Genomic DNA, 19844 nt, shown 5'->3' on the forward strand with positions numbered 1-19844 from the left:
CAGATGTTCAACTGACCAAGCCACCCAGGTGCCCCTTGATTTTTTTTCTAAGGAAAATGTTTAGCAATGAGGACTAATTTTAATAAATAAAGAGAATATGCAGGTGAGTTTTAAAGAAAAAAAAAGTTATACATATTTAAAAAAAAATTTTTTTTTGAGCAAGAGAGAAAGAGTGTGAGCAGGGGAGGGGCAGAGAGAGGAAGAGACACAGAATCTGAAGCAGGCTCCAGGCTTTCACCTCAGCACAGAGCCAGATGCAGGGCTCAAACTCATGAGCCACAGATCATGACCTGAGCAGAAGTCAGACACTTAACTGACTGAACCCCCAGGCGTCCCAAAAGTTATACAAGTTTTGCATTTACTTTTATTACTCACAAGGCATAAAAACTGGCTTTTAATAAATCCATATGTTTCCCTGAGAACATGTAGAACAGGAAACAACCACCTTGACTGATTTTGAGACATGCTACTTGGAACCTTGCTTGTTTCCAATACCCTTGTTGCATTAGACACCACTTCAGAGGCTGGTACTGGTGTGATGGGATGTGTCGCTGACCTGATTTGACCTGATTTTGTGTTACTTTCTATTTTGTGACTGCATAACTAGGGCTGCTGAAACAAACACAAGGGACATAGAACAGAACAACTTCTATGTATCTACTTAACCCATAGTGACCTCTCCTATCTCTAAGCTACCATCAAGTATATGGCAGATGTGCAGCAAATATATTTTCATTAATTGATACTATAGGGTAAAATAGGTCAGCTTTCAGTACTTTGGTTTTATATGCATTTTTGTAGACTCTTCAACTGGACTTTTAAGACAAGAAATATCTGAATTTCCTTTGAGTCAACCACCATATCTAGCAGAGTTTTGGTATAGATAAATTAATACCTATATATATCTATATATCGATTGATCTATATATATCTATATACATAGATCAATAGATATCTTAACAGATTTTAACTATCAAATGTACAAAAAACACATAATTGCTTATATATTATAATTGCCAATATTCTGGAAAGAGATAATACACTTCTTGAAGGCTAAGAAAACTGTTGGCAGACCCGAGAGTAGCTGTTTTTCCTGAAATTTCTAGTTAGTTATATGTATCCTTTAAACCTATTAGCAGCTAAATATTTACCAGTGTTTTATACAGACATACATATTCACACACACACACACACTACACTCAACTCTGAAAATATTGTACTTCTACTATAAACCTAATGAATAGATGATCCACTCAAGTCTACCTGTGCTAATTAAGAGAAGTCATGCTATGTACTTGAAAAAAATGATTTTTAAGCCAATGGGAGGGTAAGTGGTCTAGAAAGCAGATCTAGTCGTGCAGGGTGACCCACTGTGTAGACAGTTCACACACGAGTAATTTAGAATTGATACCTATGCAACTCCAAAATGAAGTGCTTTTAAAAAACATCAAAACTCTATGCAATATTGATCTGACAATAACATAGTCATATTTTGAAGTCATAAAGATAGTTTTAGTTTTGTACCTATGGTACATACTTTATTATATATACATAGTATTTACATATATAATCTATATTTTTGTATATATAATATTTTTTCATTAGAAGCAAATTCACTTCACTGGACAATTGACTGGGAAGGCATGGTCTTTGAAGCTGTAGTAGAGTTTTCAGTTGGAAAAATGTGAAGAGATCACACAGGTGGAGACATTTTTCCATAGCATTAAACCCCCACTTTATCCATGAAGTTACCAGTAAATCTAGGCTGTGAATTTATGTAATCATATTTTTGGTCAAAAGTCTGAGAATCAAGATTGTGGTATCCTACAAACCCCATTATGTTTTAATTAAAAAAGCAGTGGAAACAAAGATGAGAACATGCAGACTTTAGGACTAATTTCTTTAGGAGACTGATTTCTTTTGGTTCCCTAAGATAATAGTCAAGTCACTCATCATTATATTATAGTTGTGGGAAAATAGTAAGAAAAGTATTTGACCCTCTCTGTTAACACAAAAATAATTACAGGGGTGCCTGGATGGTTTAGTCGGTTGAGCGTCTGACTCTTGATTTCCTAACAGATCATGATCCCAGGGTCATGGGGTCGACCCCCACTCGATCAGGCTATGCATTGAGCATGGAACCTGTTAAGATTCTCTCTTTCTCCCTCTGCCCTCTCCCCAGCTCACATTCTCTTTCTCTCTCAAGTAAAAAACAAACAAAAAAAACCCTAAAAACAACAACAACAACAAAAAACCCACTAACTTAAAAAAAATAATTACAGGGGCACCTGGGTGGCGCAGTCGGTTAAACGTCCGACTTCAGCTCAGGTAATGATCTCACAGTCTGTGAGTTTGAGCCCCGCATCGGACTCTGTGCTGACAGCTCAGAGCCTGGAGCCTGTTTTGGATTCTGTGTCTCCCTCTCTCTCTGTCCCTCCCCCGCTCACGCTCTGTTTCTCTGTCTCTGAAAAATGAATAACCTTAAAAAATTTTTTTAAATTAAAAAAATAATTACATTGTTATTTCACATGTAGTTTCAAAAAATATATACCACAACATATATGTATATATTCATAATACACACACACACACACACACACACATATATATATATATATATATACACAACACAAATACATACAATGGAATATTACTTGGCTATAAAAAGATTGAAACCTTGCAATTTTCAACAACATGGATAGATCTATAGGGTATAATGCTAAGTGAAGTAAGTCAGTTTAAGAAAGACAAATACCATATAATTGTACTCATATGTGAAATGTGGAATTTAAGAAACAAATCAGGAAAGAGACAAACCAAAAACAGACTGTTAAATATAGAGAACAAACTGGTGGTTGCCAGAGGGTAAGTTGGGAGGAGGGATGTGTGGAACAGGTGAAGGGCATTAAGAGTACACTTATTTAGAGGTTCCTGGGTGGCTCAGTTGGTTGAGCGTCCAGCTCTTGATTTCAGCTCAGGTCATGATCTCATGGTTCATGAGATCGAGCCCCACATAGGGCTCTGCACTGACAGTGTGGAGTCTGCTTGGGATTCTCTCACTGCCCCTCCCCCACTTGCAAACTCTCAAAATAAATTAAAAAAAAAAAGAGTACACTTATCGTGATGAGCACTGAGTAATGTTTAGAATTGGTGAATCATTATATTGTGCATCTGAAACCAATATAACACTGCATGTTAATTATACTGGAATTAAAAAAATAATTATATATATGTATGTGTGTGTGTGTGTATATACACACACACACACACACACACACACACACATACACATACAGACATAATTATATATATGTATGTGTATGTGTATATATATGTATGTGTATGTGTGTGTATGTATGTGTGTATACACACACACACACACACACACACACACATACACATACAGACATATACCACAACAATGAAAAGAAAAGCATATAACTAATTTTGGAAAATAGTTCTGAGATAGTTACTAATGCTTAATCAAGTGAATTCAAAAAACGGAAAAAAATTTGAGAAGCAAATGGGAATGTATGGTGATAACCACTCATCATTTATGACACAAAAATTGAAGATATCTCATATATTACTGTCTTCATTTGCTAAGGGAAACTAGAGATATCCATCAGTTTATACTTGTCTATGGCTTTTCCTAATTATTCTGTATACTGGAAATTGCTCTTCTACTAGATATTACTGTGTTTGGCTCCATTTTCTGTGCCAGAGTGATGAGGCAAGGGAGTCTTCAGGAGATTCAAATACCAATTGTCAAGTAAATGAAAATACAATAGCAGAAAGTAAAACCAATCTTTGAAGGTCAATATGGTAATCTTAGTAGAAGTCAAAGATATCGAAAGCCTAAATACACACAAAAATGTATAAAGCCAAATTTGGTGTCATTATACTGCTGAATTTGTATACAGCTTATTGTGTAGTAAAATTGAGGTCTGGAGCAAATAGCATTTGAATCCACAAGTGACAGGTAAAGCAGCAGAGAAATAAAAGACTGGAAGTAGGGAAAATGGGAAATGAAAAAGACTAAATAATAAAAGGCACCACTTGGTCTAAGGACAATTAAATATCCACTAATACAGTTCACCTATGAAGTTTGCTAGTGCTCATATACTGGAATTAAAAGCGACTAATTTTGCCTGGGAAAAAGTCTTGTTTCAAATGAACTATTTCCAAATGGGCAGAGTAAGCTTAGTTCTTAAAACATTTAAACTTAATATAGACAATGGCTGAAAGTCCTTGGCTACATGTTTTTTTCCCCCTCCCATTTGAAAACTACAAAGTATAAGCCAAGAGGGCTTTTCCCATCAATTAGCATTCTGCCTACTGCATCCATCATATAGTTAATTGATTGCACTTGTAGTTTATAAATGCACCCAGATGCTGTGGGATGAGCACATTTCGTAAATTAAAGGAGCATATGGAAGGCACACAGACAGTAACATTTCATCATAACTACCCAAAACATCCTTAATATGCAATGCTACATCACTAATTACTATGTAAATATGTAAGCATTTCCCTGGTTAATGTCTTGGTGAGAAATTTGCTTGGCAGTTGAGCCCAAATACTATTTTGACCAGACATTTAATACCACTTCAGGGCTCCTCTAGTTTCATTCCACTTTGCCTGTAAGGATTACATGGTTTTTAGCCTATTATGCAAACTTGATTGGGCAAATCAGTGAAAACATTTCTTCTTTAACACTAGGTCATCTTACTTAGGGAACACCAGTCAACCCTCAAAATTACAAATACCTATCCAATATTCTGTCTTCAGGCTCTATTTCTTTCTAAAAACATTGGACAGAATTTGCCAAGTGAGGAACATTTTGTTGCTTAGTGGACTCTTTCATTAATTTCTAAGAGAAGGGCAAGGAGGAAAAGGATTGCATAAAGTATAAGAAACTGGCTCAATTCTTCAACTCTGGGGAAATTAATATAAGTGATCTGAGTAAATTATCTTGAATACCTCAAGATGTCAAAGGTAAAGTTTTCATTCTCTTATCCAGGACCTTGATTCAAGCCAAGGTCCAAAGGGTAAGTCAAGAGAAATATGCAACATGGCAAAAGTTCACTTGGAAAATGGTAATTCTCTCCATATGCAAGGTCCACTAATCAAATGATTGAGTGAGCTGTGGGTGACCCATGGATCAAAAGATGTATATTTAAAACTTTTAAAATTTGTGTTTTATTGGTATATTTTGGCAGCATGATTTTGGTCAAGTTCATTTGCACTCAGGACTGGAAACTGTGTCCAAGATCACCTTAAAATTTTGTAAGAATTATTAAAATTATAGAATTCAGAAGTAAATTGATTTTCACTTTTTCCCCAGCCCTTTGACCTTCCTGGGCAAAGACTGCACAGTTCTCTGGGCATTTGGGTGACAGAAAGCTTGACAGAGAATTCTGAGAGATAAATTTCATTTCAGAATTTGAATTAAACATTGGTAATAAAGATCCCAAGCTTCCTAAAAAAAAAAAAAATAAACAAATACTTAAATAAAACATTCAAAGTTATTCTAGAAATGAACCTCTATTTATAAGCTAGAAGTAAAATAATAGTAGATTAGTCAGCATGGGCTCTTAATATTTTCAGAATCAAAAGCTTACTTAGGGAAAAAGTCACCAACCCCTAGAGATGATTGAATCATCTAAGGTGATTCATATAATTTTAGTAGTTACTGCCACATTTATATCTAGATACCACCAACCCAAATAATACAATAGTTTAATTTTAATTTTGCTCCTACTTTTCCTGAACACGGCAAAGAGAAAAAGGTTACAAACAACAACCAATAGACAACACATCATTTATAATCTGGTGAAGCAACTTCTATTCATAAGATTCCTTCCCTACTCGATGATTCCTTCCCTAATTTAATGAAAAATATTTGTTACAACAGACATGACATTGTATCTCATAATTAAAGGAAGATGCAGTCAGGAGTTCCCTTGAAAAGAGAGGGCAGGCTTCCTTCACTATCAAGCCCGCTCTTCCCCTCCCGGCTCCCCTTTTCTGATATGCAATTCCTTCTGTTCTCCATCTGCTCCGCCCCCACCTATTGTCTGTACTCACTGCCAAGCATGCCAATCCCATCTGGCCCTACTCTTGCTTCTGCTGGCTCTAATTCCCATGGGCCCAGGAAATATATGAATGCCAGGGCTTTTTCCCTCTTCACAAGAATAAGGACTAGCCAAGAGGGTATCAAACAATTCCCCAAAGAAGTCACACACACATGAACATGCACATGATCTCTTGCATACACAAACAGCAGGTTTAGAATCATTTCATAGGCTAAAATAAAAAAAAAATATATATATATATATATACTTTTGAAATTTTTTACCTTGATGCATTTTTAAAAATTAAAATCTTACTATCTTTGAAATAATCAATATTTATATTTCAAAAATATAAACACTTTCATTAATCCCAGACATGCATTTTTTTTTTTTCAGAAAGAAGTAACCAGTGTAAATAAATGTTACTTAAATCTTACCATCATGAAATATTTCCATTAGTTAATCAGGATTAATCGTTGACCACTAATACATTTTCTGTTGTACCAAACATATATTTAATTCAGACATTCCAGCTTTACAAATTCTCAACGAAAACCCACTTGCCGCAAAAAGCATGCATGGTCAGAATCTAAGCATATTTAGGCAAAAATATCACCAAGTCATTAACGATAATAAAGCAGTCTGGCAAGTATTGAAAGCAGCTTTTATTCATGCTTTTACTTGAACCAACTTAATACATATATATATATATATATACATATATATATATATATATACACACACACACACACAATTTTTGGTTGTTTTTGCCACAAGCATGCTAAAAAACCTCTGAAGCTCCCAAAAAGCAGCAAACAAAACTAGAAGCAATCATGCTCAGGGTTTAAGGACATTAAAAGATTTAAAGCATCGTTTCTATATTTCATATAGAGCGTGCATAAATTTGACATGCAATCTCCAAAAATAAATATTGTAACATAAATCTTAAAATTAGTTTATCCAAGAGAGTTTATTCTTATTTTCATTATTATTGTTCTTAGCCTTCTGGTATCTTAAACCCTGCATGCTGCAGTTCTAAGCTGTGCTGAGCACCGGCTGTGAGAGAAGAAGCTACCTGCGAGTTTTCACAGTGCCATCTCATATCCATGTCTGTCTGGCTACCCTGCGTGCTTAGAGCTTTTTTCTTAATTCTTAATGGAAATCCTAGGAAATTTAGTCCATCCTCTGAAATCAATACTGGTGACAGGAGAGCTCCCTGACTCAGTGGGAGATCAAGATGATAAATTGCCTGCGCATCAGCCTGGCCTATCAGTGCCCTGCACACAGATGGGCGAGAAAAGACACAGAAAAGGCTCTATCAGTCACGTGTCACCGAGGAACCAATGGCTGACACCCTACTGCAGGAAGGGATGCTGCAGTTCCGTCTGCAGTTGACGAGGCTGTTGGTACACAGCCCAGCCCGCGCCCTGCTCAAAAAGTAAGCATCGCTGCTATTGTTGAATTTACTCCCTGGCTGTGACTGCATAGAAGAACGGACATCCCTCTAAATGCGACCCAAATAAAGACCTTTTTTTCATGCGCAGAGAATTTTCTCTATATTGCTTTCTAATCCAATGCGATCGCAAAACAGAAGGGAAACTTTTTTTTAACATCCCAACCCTTAAACTCCTATGTGCTTCCCTTCAGATGATTATCATGTTTTCACCTAATATTAAATTAGAAGCTTAAACTGTGCAATTAGCATGCAACCCTCCTAACAGGATCGCCGCAAAGCTTTATAATTGTAATTATAATTTTATTCCCAAGTTAATGAATGACTTTTTTCTTGAATGCCAAGTTTATAATGAGTATTTTTATGGGATGATTTTGTAAAGGCAATGATGCAACAATCAGAAGTACCTTATTATGCTTTTCTGCCAATTAGAACTGTTCCTCTTTAAAGACGATTTAAATCCCAATAAATATGCCATTTTATCAATCATTAAAAATAAAACCAACAACAACAACAACAAAAACCCACCACCAAATGTACATTTCATTTCCTAAAGCCAGAAGAACAAATGTGTTATCCAGTGATGGAAATATGGACTCATTTTTTTTGGTCTTTCCTCTGAAATTTAAAATAATTCTTTGGTAAGCAAAGGATCCACACATCTGGAATACCATATGGAACTATATACCCCAATACATCTGCTTCCAGTGATCATTGTGCAATAACAGATATGTTGCACAGTTCTTCAAGGTAACTGAGATGATTGTATCCAGTCTGACAGGTAAGGTTATAAGTGATGAGACCACAGTATTTTTCAAATGGCAATATCATGGAGATTAAAAAGAACAAGAAAAAAAAACCTCAAAAGAAACAATGAAGAATCTTCAGGAATAATAGAAAAAGTACCCAGGGCACTTCTCTTTATTGTTCCTCATTGCCCAGTTTTAATTATACCCATACATTTTCAAGGATTAATTCCTTTAGAGTGACCCAACACTACTGAAAAAAAATCTGAGAATAAATACTGATAGATGTGCCATCATAAGTAAATTGTCACTGAACTTTAGAATGCTGAAATTCCAAAACTCATTTTGTCTTGGGAGCTATTTTTTAAACACATTCTTGAAACACTGAACCCTGCCAAGTTTTCTGCAAATATCTATCCACCCTTATTCAATATTGACTATCAGGAAATAATAAAGCATTTTTCAAATTTTTTAAAATGCATATTGTTTTGTGCTCATTCTATTTAGCCTACTTATTCAATAATAACATAATCCTCAATAATCAAACTTTATTTTTTTAAAGGAAAAAAAAAAATAAGGCCCAGAACACTTCTCATCAAAAAGAAAACTACAGTAATAAAGCATCATCAAACCTACTCATTGCAGTATTGCAATAGCCAAAAGTAGAAACTATCTAGTCATCAATAATAAACTGATTAGATAGATTATGGTAGAGTCTTACAGTAGAGATACTCTGCAGCTGTAAAATATAATGTGGCAAATTCAAACATACTTATATGAAGAGATCTCTAAGATATAATGTTATTTACACAAAAATCAAAGGTGCAATTTTTTAAATTGTTTAAAGTTTATATACACACATACACACACATTTACACACATGAAATATAGTTGCATATGCAGAGGAAATTTCCAAAAAGACCTAAAACATCAGTTAATAGTGGTTAAATCTGAGGAGCAGAGCTGGGTTCAAAGGTGAGACCGAGGCATAGGTACCGTTTTATATGCTTTTTATCCAATTTATGTATTACTTTTCTAATTCAAAATTAATTAATTAAAATGATGGCATCTACATTCATTTAGGCTTAGAAGAATGTGGCTCGTAGATATTTGAGCAAAAGTGTTAAGGGGAAAGGAGAGGAGAGAGAAGGGAGTGTGGCTTGCTTTTTTCATGTTAATAGGGTAGGTGTGGGCAAGAAGGGAGCTGCCAGAGACAGGTTCTAGCAATCTTAGCTGAAGACCTCCCCAAACCATATTAAACTTTCAGTTCTTTCATCTCTTAATGCCTATAACAATACAAACTTACAGGCGCTAAGAGCTTTACAATATGCAGTGACAATTCACCTAAATTATCTCTGATTCTTAGAGAACATGAAGGACTGAGAAGTAAATGATTTGGCTAATTAGCAGAACTTGGGCATATTAACCCTTCCAAGCCTTAGTTTTCTCAGCAGGATGCAATTAGCAAGAAGTGGCAGAGCTAACCATGAATTTTAATGTAGGATATTGTTTACTGCTGCTTTAGAGGCAAAGTAATGTGTTGTTTTTTTGTTTCATTGTTTTTTGTTTGTTTTTGTTTTTTTGTTTGTTTGTTTTACCAATAGTGGTGTAGGGCTAAAGACAAAACAAAATCCATTTTCTTGTGCTTCCTACTTGGCCCAAGCTTCTTTTATCCAAGAGACAGAACTTGGCTTATAGATTCCACTGTTCACTCTTTTGTGGCTGTTGTTCAGATTCCTAGTACTTTAAGAGATATAAACATTAAAAAAATATTGAATTGGCTAAATTGAGTCAAAGGCTTATAATTTGCATTATTAAAGGATTTTTGTGTTCTACACAAAGTTACACTAAAACAGTAGCTTATGAGGTGGGGGGTAATTTGGTCCACAAGGAGACATTTGACCGTGTTTGGAAATATTTCTAGTTGTCACAGCTGGGGCGGTGCTACGAGCATCTAGAGTGGGTGGTGGCAAAGATGCTGATAAGCACCCTCCAATGCACAGCCCCTACAACAAAGATTTATCTGTCTCTAAATGTCAATAGTGAGACTGAGAAACCGTGTTCTAAATATTAGACTTTTCTACCTTATTTACAAAGAGGTTTAAAACAAAAAGTATTCTTTACTGTGAGGTGTATATTATGAAGTGGTGAGGAAGAAAGTTTAGGTGAAGAGAGAACTGAGGGCCAGGCCCTGGATCCCTCCATAGTTAAGAAGTCATGAGGAAGAAGAAACAGGAATCGGGAAAAGGAGGTAAGAGAAACACTCCTAGGGTGGTGACCCGGAAGCCTGTTGGCAACAAATGTGTTGGCAAAACATTAGGATCTTTTTCAAATGCTGTTGATGGGTTTTATATTCCACTTTTCATAGTTTTGTTTTTAATTTAAACAAAGGGTCTGAGAAATTAATCCCAATGAACTAAACAATACAAAAGACTTGAGGTCCTTACTCCTCCTCATGTTTGGATCTTTACAGGTGTGGCCATAAAAGGTAGTATTTACAGGGATCCCAAGAGGGCTATTTGGAGACTATGTGAAGGGGAAGGGGTTTTCCTGACCCTCAAGTTATACTTCTTAGGCTATTTACCATTGTCGGCTACTTCATAGTCCACGAAGGTGTACGTGTGAACAAGCAAGTGGACAAATTGCTATCTCAGACCATCCCACATCACAGTTCACAGATGAGGCCAAGCTACACTGCATCCCCTAGAAACACTGCAGCCCTGGTCTCCAGGCCCCACCTGGTCATTTCTACCCACAGACAAGGTTTCTGGGAACAGAATTCTCAGGACAGCTTCAGGCACTTTCTCTGTGACTCCTGTCATGCTGATTTCCACACTTGGCCAAGCCTGTGGCATTCGGGGTCAGGGCAGCAGAGCTGAGACACAAAGCCACCTGGATGACTAGGACATTGGAGCAGTTTTAGGTCAAATTAATGCTCCTTTTGCCCAGAAAATATTGTGAGACAGCAGATGAGAGAGAGAGAGAGAGAGAGAGAGAGAGAGAGAGAGAGAGAGACAGAGACAGAGATAGAGACAGAGACAGACAGAGGAGGGAGGGAGAAAAGAAAGAGATAAGTAAAAAAGAGCCACAGATCTACAGATACCATCACATAATGTGTGGTGTAAGAGAACACTGCATGTCATAAATCTCCTTAGCTAGATTTTTACAACTTTATAGTTTGCATAGACAAACTCCTTCATTTTACAGATGAAGGATTTTGATGCAGAGAGGTTAAATAACTTGGCTTGAATTAAATGACAGTAGAATTCTTCCCAGTCTAGTCAGTGAGTGAACATGACACTGGCAAGTTTCAAGATGCTTTCAAAAATCACCATAATTATCAACCAGAGTAAGACTTAGAGGAAAGGAAAAATGATGTCAAATAAGAGACAAGGATGGCTTCAAAGACTCCTCCCAGCTCACCCCATGATCCTAGATTAAGGCATTGAAAGCTTGGGTTATCCAAGAAAGAGTATGATCCTCCCATGAGCATTTCTAGGATATGAAACACAAAAGGAGAAACTTTGAGTCTCCTCCTTCAGAAGATTTATGCGTGACTGCTGAAGGCTTTTTTTTTTTTTTTTTTTAATCAAATTCTCTTGTCTGTATTTGCACCACAGTTATGATGAATGGGAAGTAGGATGCCTGGCTGACTTTTAAAAGACATATGTCAGGAAGTAAGCTAGTTGTGAGAGAATATATGTGGGGAAACTTCTGGACCATTTACATTTTTTAAGAAAAGGGAACAGATAGAAATGGTAGAAAATCATAGTGGATTATTTTAGTTTAAAATTTTTATTGTTTTTGCTTTTTCTCCTTATAAATGGCAGTCTTAGTTTCAGGACATAGAGCACCACTCAACTTCAGTTCACTATAACTTTAATATATGCAGGTACACATCAAAGGTAGGAAGTGAATTAATGTCAAAATAAGTAAAATTTCATATATTCTAAATCTTATTTTTTTCTGCTATTCTGTTCTTGTGGGGGTTTTTTCTTCTACACTGGTTATTTCTCTAGGTACGTTTGCTTTTTAAACAGTAAAAACACAAAAACCAATGCCTCATGTAATCTTTTTGATAACACTGTACTCTAAAATTTATTATACTAATGTTAAAAATAAAAGAAATTGAGACTCAGAAGGATTAAATGACATCTAGACCCATGAAACTAGCAACTGAAAGTCTACTGACTACCTATCAAATGTTCTTCCCAAATCAGAAGTAACCTTGGTGCTACAGAGTAGTTGTTTGGTATGTTTACTCTGCATAAGAACCAACAAGGAAACATGCTAAATACCCAAGTTTCTGGGCCCTTCCCCAGAGAGTAATTCTGTCTTGGACTTAGATGGGTCCTGAAAGTCTGCACTGTAAATAAGCATCCCACCTCCATAATATAAGAACCTGAAGATCATTTTGGAGTACAAGTTGAGAATTCTTCTTCCAGAAAAGTCATGTCAACAGAATTTCCAATGAATGGAAATAGGAAGCTTTTTTTTTTAAGGTGTAAAATAAAAAAAAAAAAAAAGTATTACGAGTAATATTCAACAAGTGAGACATTGGAACAGAGAGAAGCACCACAGCAGACAATAAAAAAATACAGATACTTTAGAGACATCCAGTAAGAGACAGTTTCCCAGGTTGGACTTTACAATGTAAAGATATTTTAGTTGAAAATATTTTGGAGTGAGAAAGATTAATGTGCACAGAAGAAATATGCAATTAGTAACATTTTGGAGAATAGAATGACCCTTTTACAGTCAGAATTATTTAAGGCACTTGGCTGTTTTGGTCCCTACCACATTGCAGCAATTAGAAACCATGAACGTGCAGCTATACAAGCAGGCTCTTTTTACATATCCTAAGAATTCATTTGTATTGAGAGAGTTTCCTTAGGATGGCTCTCTAGACTTCTAGAGACCTATCTAGAGACCTCTAGACCTTTTCTATAAGAGATCAGAATCCACTAAAATCATAGCAAAGTTTCCCCAATTGTTTAAGACAATAAATCCACCCAGAAAGAAATCCCAGCCCATTTCATGCACAACAATGATTCATGAAGATGAAGCGAGCACACACTGTACAGAAATTTTCTCTTACTGTTTTTCTCCCAGCTGGCTTCTAGGCTGGCCAGTTTAAGGTCAAAGGGTAATAATACTAAAGCATACTCTTTTCAGATTTATCTCATTGGGATTTATACTGCTAGTCCCTAACTCCTCGTTTTAAAGATTTTTCTGAAATTTTTGACATATTATACATTTTAAAAATTTTTGATAGAAGAATGACTAATTGTTCATTTTGATCCAAACTCAAGTGCTGAAGGACAATGTTAAAAAGGAACTGATTCTTTCAGGATACTGTGAGTAGGACAATGCCTTTCACCAAACAGCCATCAGTGACCAAATATTTTTGGCGGCTGATTGATGAAAAGCATTAAGCAAAAAAGCCATACTCAGTCCATGGTCAAGTCTGTTAAGAGGCAGGAAGTATAAGGAAAGAAGGAAGGAAGGAAAGGAAAGGAGGAAGGAAGGAAGAAAAAAAAAGGACTAGAGAAAAAAAGAACACAAAACCTTTTAAATAGTTGAGGTACTTTAATGGACTGTGAAAATCTTTTGCTTTTTAGTGAACACAGCTTACCAGATATTATCAAATGTAAGTCTCCTTTATCCCTGCTCATCCACTCCTTGATTATGGACCATACGATGATATCTTAAGCACCAAGAATGACTTAGAAGAGATATCTATATGGGGCACCTGGGTGGCTCAGTGGGTCAGGCATCCAACTTCGGCCAGGTCATGATCCTGCATTTAGTGGTTTCGAGCCCCATGTCAGGCTCTGTGCTGAGAGCTCGGAGCTCGGAGCTCGGTGCTCGGAGCTCGGAGCCTGGACCCTGCTTCAGATTCTGTGTCTTCCTCTCTCTCTGTTCCTCCCCTGCTTGCACTCTATTTCTCAGAGGTCTCCCATAAATAAATAATATTAAAAAAGAACTTTAGAAGAGATATCTACAAGAAGCTTACAAATGACTCCATAATCCTATGCATGCACAGAAGCACGTGGATCAAAAAAACCAAAAACAAACAAACAAAAAAAACCCACACATTTTTACTGATCAAGAGTGAATAAGTAGGATGCCTGGGTGGCTTAACTGGTTGAGCGTCCAACTCTTGATTTTAGCTAAGGTCATGATCTCACATTTGGCAAGTTCAAGCCCCTCCTCAGGCTTGATGCTGACAGTAAGGAGTTGCTTGGGATTCATTCTCTCTCTCTCTCTCAAAATAAATAAACACACATTTTTTAAAAAATAATGAATATTTTCCATTAAGAAAATTGTGAAACCTAAGCTGGAAACAAAGCTCATCTTGGATTGAACATAACATTATTAGAAAATCAGTGAACAGAGAAATTCTCAACTGGTCACTCATATAAATATAATGTTACACAATAACATTCTGGTAGGCAGATGCAATTATTTCATGTAGATTCAATATTTTGTAGCAATGGTTTCCAAATATAAGATGCCTAAAAATTAGAGTGCTAGTTAAAAATGCTAATTTTCTGGACCCACCCTGATCTACTTAATTATAATTTCTAGTGGTGAGAGTGAAAAACTGCATGCTTATCATGTGCTTCAAGTGATTTTGAGGCAGGCTGTTTTAGATCTTACTTTGAGAAACAGACTTATGTGGATCCACCCCTGCCCACTATGACACCTCCTTGGACATACTGAATTATCCAATTCAACTCCTAAAGCACGTCTTTCATTTTGAGGGACAGAAGTCTGAAAAATGTAGAGAGAGATTAAGAATGATGGGATGGAGAGATTCTGAAAAGGTCCCTTTTTTAAGATGCTGCATTCAACTTGGGTCTTGAAAATGGTAGAGTTAATTATTTTAGCAAAGGCATGGAAATATAAAAGTGCTTTTCTTTAAAATAAAAATACATACATATAAATAATAAGCTCCTTTATCTTTTCAACTGGAGAACTGAGCAATGCTTTTAGCACATGGGAAACAGTCAATGACCATGAGTTGAATTCGTAAATGATAGGACCATAACAAAGTAAATCTATTAAAAAACATCAATTCACATAGCACCACCTTCACAAAACTTTTTGTTGTTAATGCTGTTGTTATTGTTTTGATTTCATTTCACATTCTTTTCCATTTCTTATCTGTACACACACATAATTTTAAATACATATAATAAAGAAACAATTTAGTGTTTCATAATTTAATATGATGGCCTATACATTTTCCACTTTGACTTAGAATATTATCATTCTAACAATAACAGAATAGTCAAAATGGTACATTATAATTACATGACTATTCTGTAGTTTTTGGATAATGGATCCATCTCAATTTTATATTTCTGCTATTGTAAATAACCCTTTTCTTCCTTTGTATTTTTTTATAAGATAAATTCCCATAAGTGGGATTATTGGTCTAAAGACATAAGTGTTTTTATAGATCTTGAAACAATCTGCCAAAGTACTTTTCAAAAGACTTGTTCTAATTTTCACATTGTCTCCAGCATGCTATGTTCTATTACATCTTCACTGGTGTGAACATGTTTTTTCTATCTAGAGGTGCCCTTTTCCCATTTAAAAAAAAAATTCTGGTAAACTCCTACACATTGTTTTGTACCAAGCTCAAATGCTACTCTTTCTTGCAGACTTCCCAAAGCCCCTAGGCAGAGTTAGTCATTATTTCCACTGTGTTCCCATAGTACTTTGTAATAATACCAAGTTTAGCACTTATCAAATGATTTTATGTTTGTTGTAGTTTGGATATATGTTTTTTTTTTCTTCTTCTTAGATTATTAGTAACACCATGGTTGAGCTTCTGTCTACTTCATCATTGGAATCTTAACCTCTAGCACAGGGCTGGGCATCTATTACGCATTCAATAAATGCTTGTTAAGTAAATGAGGAATGAACGAATGAATGAATGAATGAATGAATAGGTCAATGTGATACACAAACCCAAGCCTCTTCCTGTATCTCTAGGTAAAAAGGCCTTCTTTCACTAACTCTGTTATAAACCACCCAGTCCTAAGAGCATTTGTATTACTGTAGGTTTTGTAATATTTATAATTTTTTTTTATATTTAACTATTTTGTAGGTCTATAGTTTTATATTTTTACTGATCTACTTCTGGGTCCTTGCTGCCATGATGCTGTGAATTAACTCATTTTATCCTTACCAAAACCTGGTAAGAAATAGAAGGAAGTATATCATAATTAAAACTTGAAAAATAAGAAATCTAAAGCATAGAAACGTTTCTAGCAAGTGGAAGCACCACAGTCAGTACCCACATATTTTGAGTCACATTTTAGCCCTCATTCTAATGAAATCATTAGACCTTGCTGAATTTTGTTACTGAATCAAACTGAGAAAATGAGCATTTAAATAAACAGTATAAACCAGACTGGTGATTTTAAAACAAACAACTTTGCTGGCAAAAGAAACATTTCTTTCTGAATATGAATAATTAAATATGAAAAATAAATAATATCTGAAGACTCTTATTGAAATTAGCGGCAGATGGAGGGGGCTGCTCTTTTCCTTCCTACCTGGTAGCTCTTGGCAGTTTCTAGAAGTTATACCCAGGAAAGTAAAATAATGGCCCATTCACTCACTAACCATTCAATCAGTCAACTAATAAAGATTACACTCTAACTAGGTAAAAAAAAATGTGGGAAATACAGAAGAAAAAAAAGATCCCATCACCAAGAACACACACACAGACACAGACACACGGGCACGTGCGCGTGCACACACACACACACACACACACACACACACACACACACTCACTCACTCTAACACAGTATCTTGGCACAGAATGCCAAAGCCAAATGGCACAGAAACTATATTACATAGTAAACATTCTGAAAGTTCAGGGACAAAGGATGACTTCAGGGTCCATATGCTGTACTGAGTTCCACATGGCCACCTAGGAACAAAGTGAGGGGATATGGACTTTGTTTCTTAACCTGTGATTTTGTACAAGCCACTTAATCTGCCTATGCTTCAGTGTCCTTGCCTATGAAATAAAGGGAATGAATCCCTTTGGCCAATCAAATGCATGTAATATGTGGCCACATGGAAGATAGTATCTTAGTGGTAAAAGCATAGACACTGAAATCAGACAGATCTGGTTTCATGACCTAACTTCGGGGCTTAGATCACTTAGTTAGCTCAACCTCTCTAAGTCCCAGCGTCTTTAGCCATAAAATGAGAAAAATGGCAATACAAAGCTTTTGAGATTTCCCATAAGGTATAAGTGAGAGAATATGTAACACTTAGGAAAACTGGCATATATTCAGTGGTCAATAAATAGTAGCAATCATCATTAACTAGTAACATGAAGAAGTTGCTGCTAGGCACTGCAACGACTATTTCAAGTCTGATTTTTGACACGGCTCACTCACTATGGAAACAATTAGTGTTCTGTATTTAATAAAGGCCAAAAGCTCTGGCAAGGTAAATATTGTTTTTAGAATTTTTCGAATTATGTACAGATTCATGCAAAGCCTGGGAAAGATGCTACATTTTGTTCTACAGTGTACTAGATTTTGCCCATTCTGGACAATGCTAGGCTTTATTTCAATTGTCAATTATATGCGGACTCCAGTTTGATCAGTCAAAACCAATGGAATCATTGGTGTGAGCTGCATTTCGTCACTTCCATAAATGCGACACTAACTGCCTTAGAGATGCTCAACTTCATGTCCACGCTGACAAGCATGACGAATGGAATTCACAGGTGTGACACACGCCCAGGCATATACCCAGCAGGCTGGCTATGGCCTTATTCTTTCTCGTTTCCTAAAGAGGCAAGTGAGTGAGGGTATTGTTACCTCAGAGAATCTTGAATCTACTCTGCTTATTATTTAAAACAAAATATTCACATTCACTTTAGAAGTTAAATCATGATTATTAATAGATTGCTTAAAACATAGCTAAAGCAGACAGAATCATCCTAATATCAAGGATGATATTTGATATTAGAAAATCAAAAACCCATTCACTTTGTGAAGAAAACATATTAGGTTCTAGAGACCACCACCATGAAAGAATAAAAAGACCTAGTATCATGAATTATGGACAGTTTGAAAATATGTTTGCTTAATAATATGTTACTTGGACCTAAATAAAGTGATACATTTTCTAGAACCCCAGAAGACACACAGCACATATGGTCATGATAAGTAATCTGGCATTTCTCTAAAATGGCATTTCTTATACTTTTTAGCCTCAGGAACTCTTTTCACATTTAAAAATCATTAAAGACTCCAAAAATCTTCTGTGTATATAGATAATATCTATGAATATTTGCTTGATTACAAATTGAAAGTAAAAAAAAAGTTTAAATATTAATTAACTCATTAAAAAAATTTTTTTTTAAATTTTTTTTTTCAACGTTTTATTTATTTTTGGGACAGAGAGAGACAGAACATGAACGGGGGAGGGGCAGAGAGAGAGGGAAACACAGAATCGGAAACAGGCTCCAGGCTCTGAGCCATCAGCCCAGAGCCTGATGCGGGGCTCGAACTCACGGACCGCAAGATCGTGACCTGGCTGAAGTCGGACGCTTAACCGACTACGCCACCCAGGCGCCCCTAAAAAAATTTTTTTAACGTTTATTTATTTTTGAGACAGAGAGAGACAGAGCATGAATGGGGGAGGGTCAGAGAGAGGGAGACACAGAATACGAAACATACGAAACAGGCTCCAGGCTCTGAGCTGTCAGCACAGAGCCCGACGCGGGGCTCGAACTCACGGACCGAGAGATCGTGACCTGAGCCCAAGTCGGCCGCTCAACCGACTGAGCCACCCAGGCGCCCCATTTAACTCATTTTAAAATAACACAAATAGGGCCACCTGGGTGGCTCACTCAGTTAAGCAACTCTTGATTTTGGCTCAGGTCATGCTCTCACGGCTTGTGGGTTTGAGTCCTGTATTGGACTCTGCACAGACAGTTCAGAGCCTGCTTGGAGTTTTCTCTCCCTCTCTCTCTGCTTCTCCCTGCTCAGGCTTGCTCTTTCTCTCAAAAATAAATTAATTAAAAAAAAAATAACAAAAACAGGGGTGCCTGGGTGGCTCAGTCGGTTGAGTTTCCGATTCTTGATTTCATCACAGGTCATGAATCACATTTCATCACTCAGTCATGGGACTAAGCCCCAGGTTGGACTTTGTGCTGAGCATAGAGCCTGCTTAAGATTCTCTCTTTATCTCCCTCTGCCTTTCCCACTGCTTGTGCTTTGTCTCTCTCCAAAATAAAATAAAAAAAATAACAAAAATAAATCCATCACATGTTAATATAAATAACATACATCTAAAAAATGACTATTTAGAAGTTCCTGGGTGGCTCAGTCAGGTAAACAGCCAACTCCTGATTTTGGCTTAGGTCATAATCTCACAGGTTGTGAGATCAAGCCCCACACCAGGCTCTACACTGACAGTGCAGAACCTGCTCGGCATTCTCTCTCTCTCCCTCTCTCTCTCTCTGCCCCTCCCCTGCTTGGGCTCTCTCTCTCTCTCTCAAAATAATTTAACATTTAA

At 36.4% G+C, this 19844-nt stretch overlaps 1 protein-coding gene across 34 annotated transcripts in view; it reads right to left on the reverse strand.

Annotated features, from left to right (window-relative positions):
* The window catches only part of NRXN1 (neurexin 1), a 1133918-nt gene that overhangs the window by 48342 nt on the left and 1065732 nt on the right, over nucleotides 1–19844 (reverse strand). The window contains exon 1 of one of the 34 annotated variants that reach the window (XM_045446035.1): nucleotides 7153–7329. The exons of 32 other annotated variants lie outside the window; for them this stretch is intronic. In XM_045446035.1, coding sequence (XP_045301991.1) covers nucleotides 7153–7185 — 33 coding nt within the window. In that variant the 5' untranslated portion in view covers nucleotides 7186–7329. Of the gene's footprint in view, nucleotides 1–7152; nucleotides 7330–19844 lie in introns of those variants that run through there. One more of the 34 variants, XM_045446034.1, reaches the window with a different exon arrangement.

This window comes from Leopardus geoffroyi, chromosome A3 (genome assembly GCF_018350155.1).
Source record: "Leopardus geoffroyi isolate Oge1 chromosome A3, O.geoffroyi_Oge1_pat1.0, whole genome shotgun sequence".
NCBI lineage: Eukaryota > Metazoa > Chordata > Mammalia > Carnivora > Felidae > Leopardus > Leopardus geoffroyi.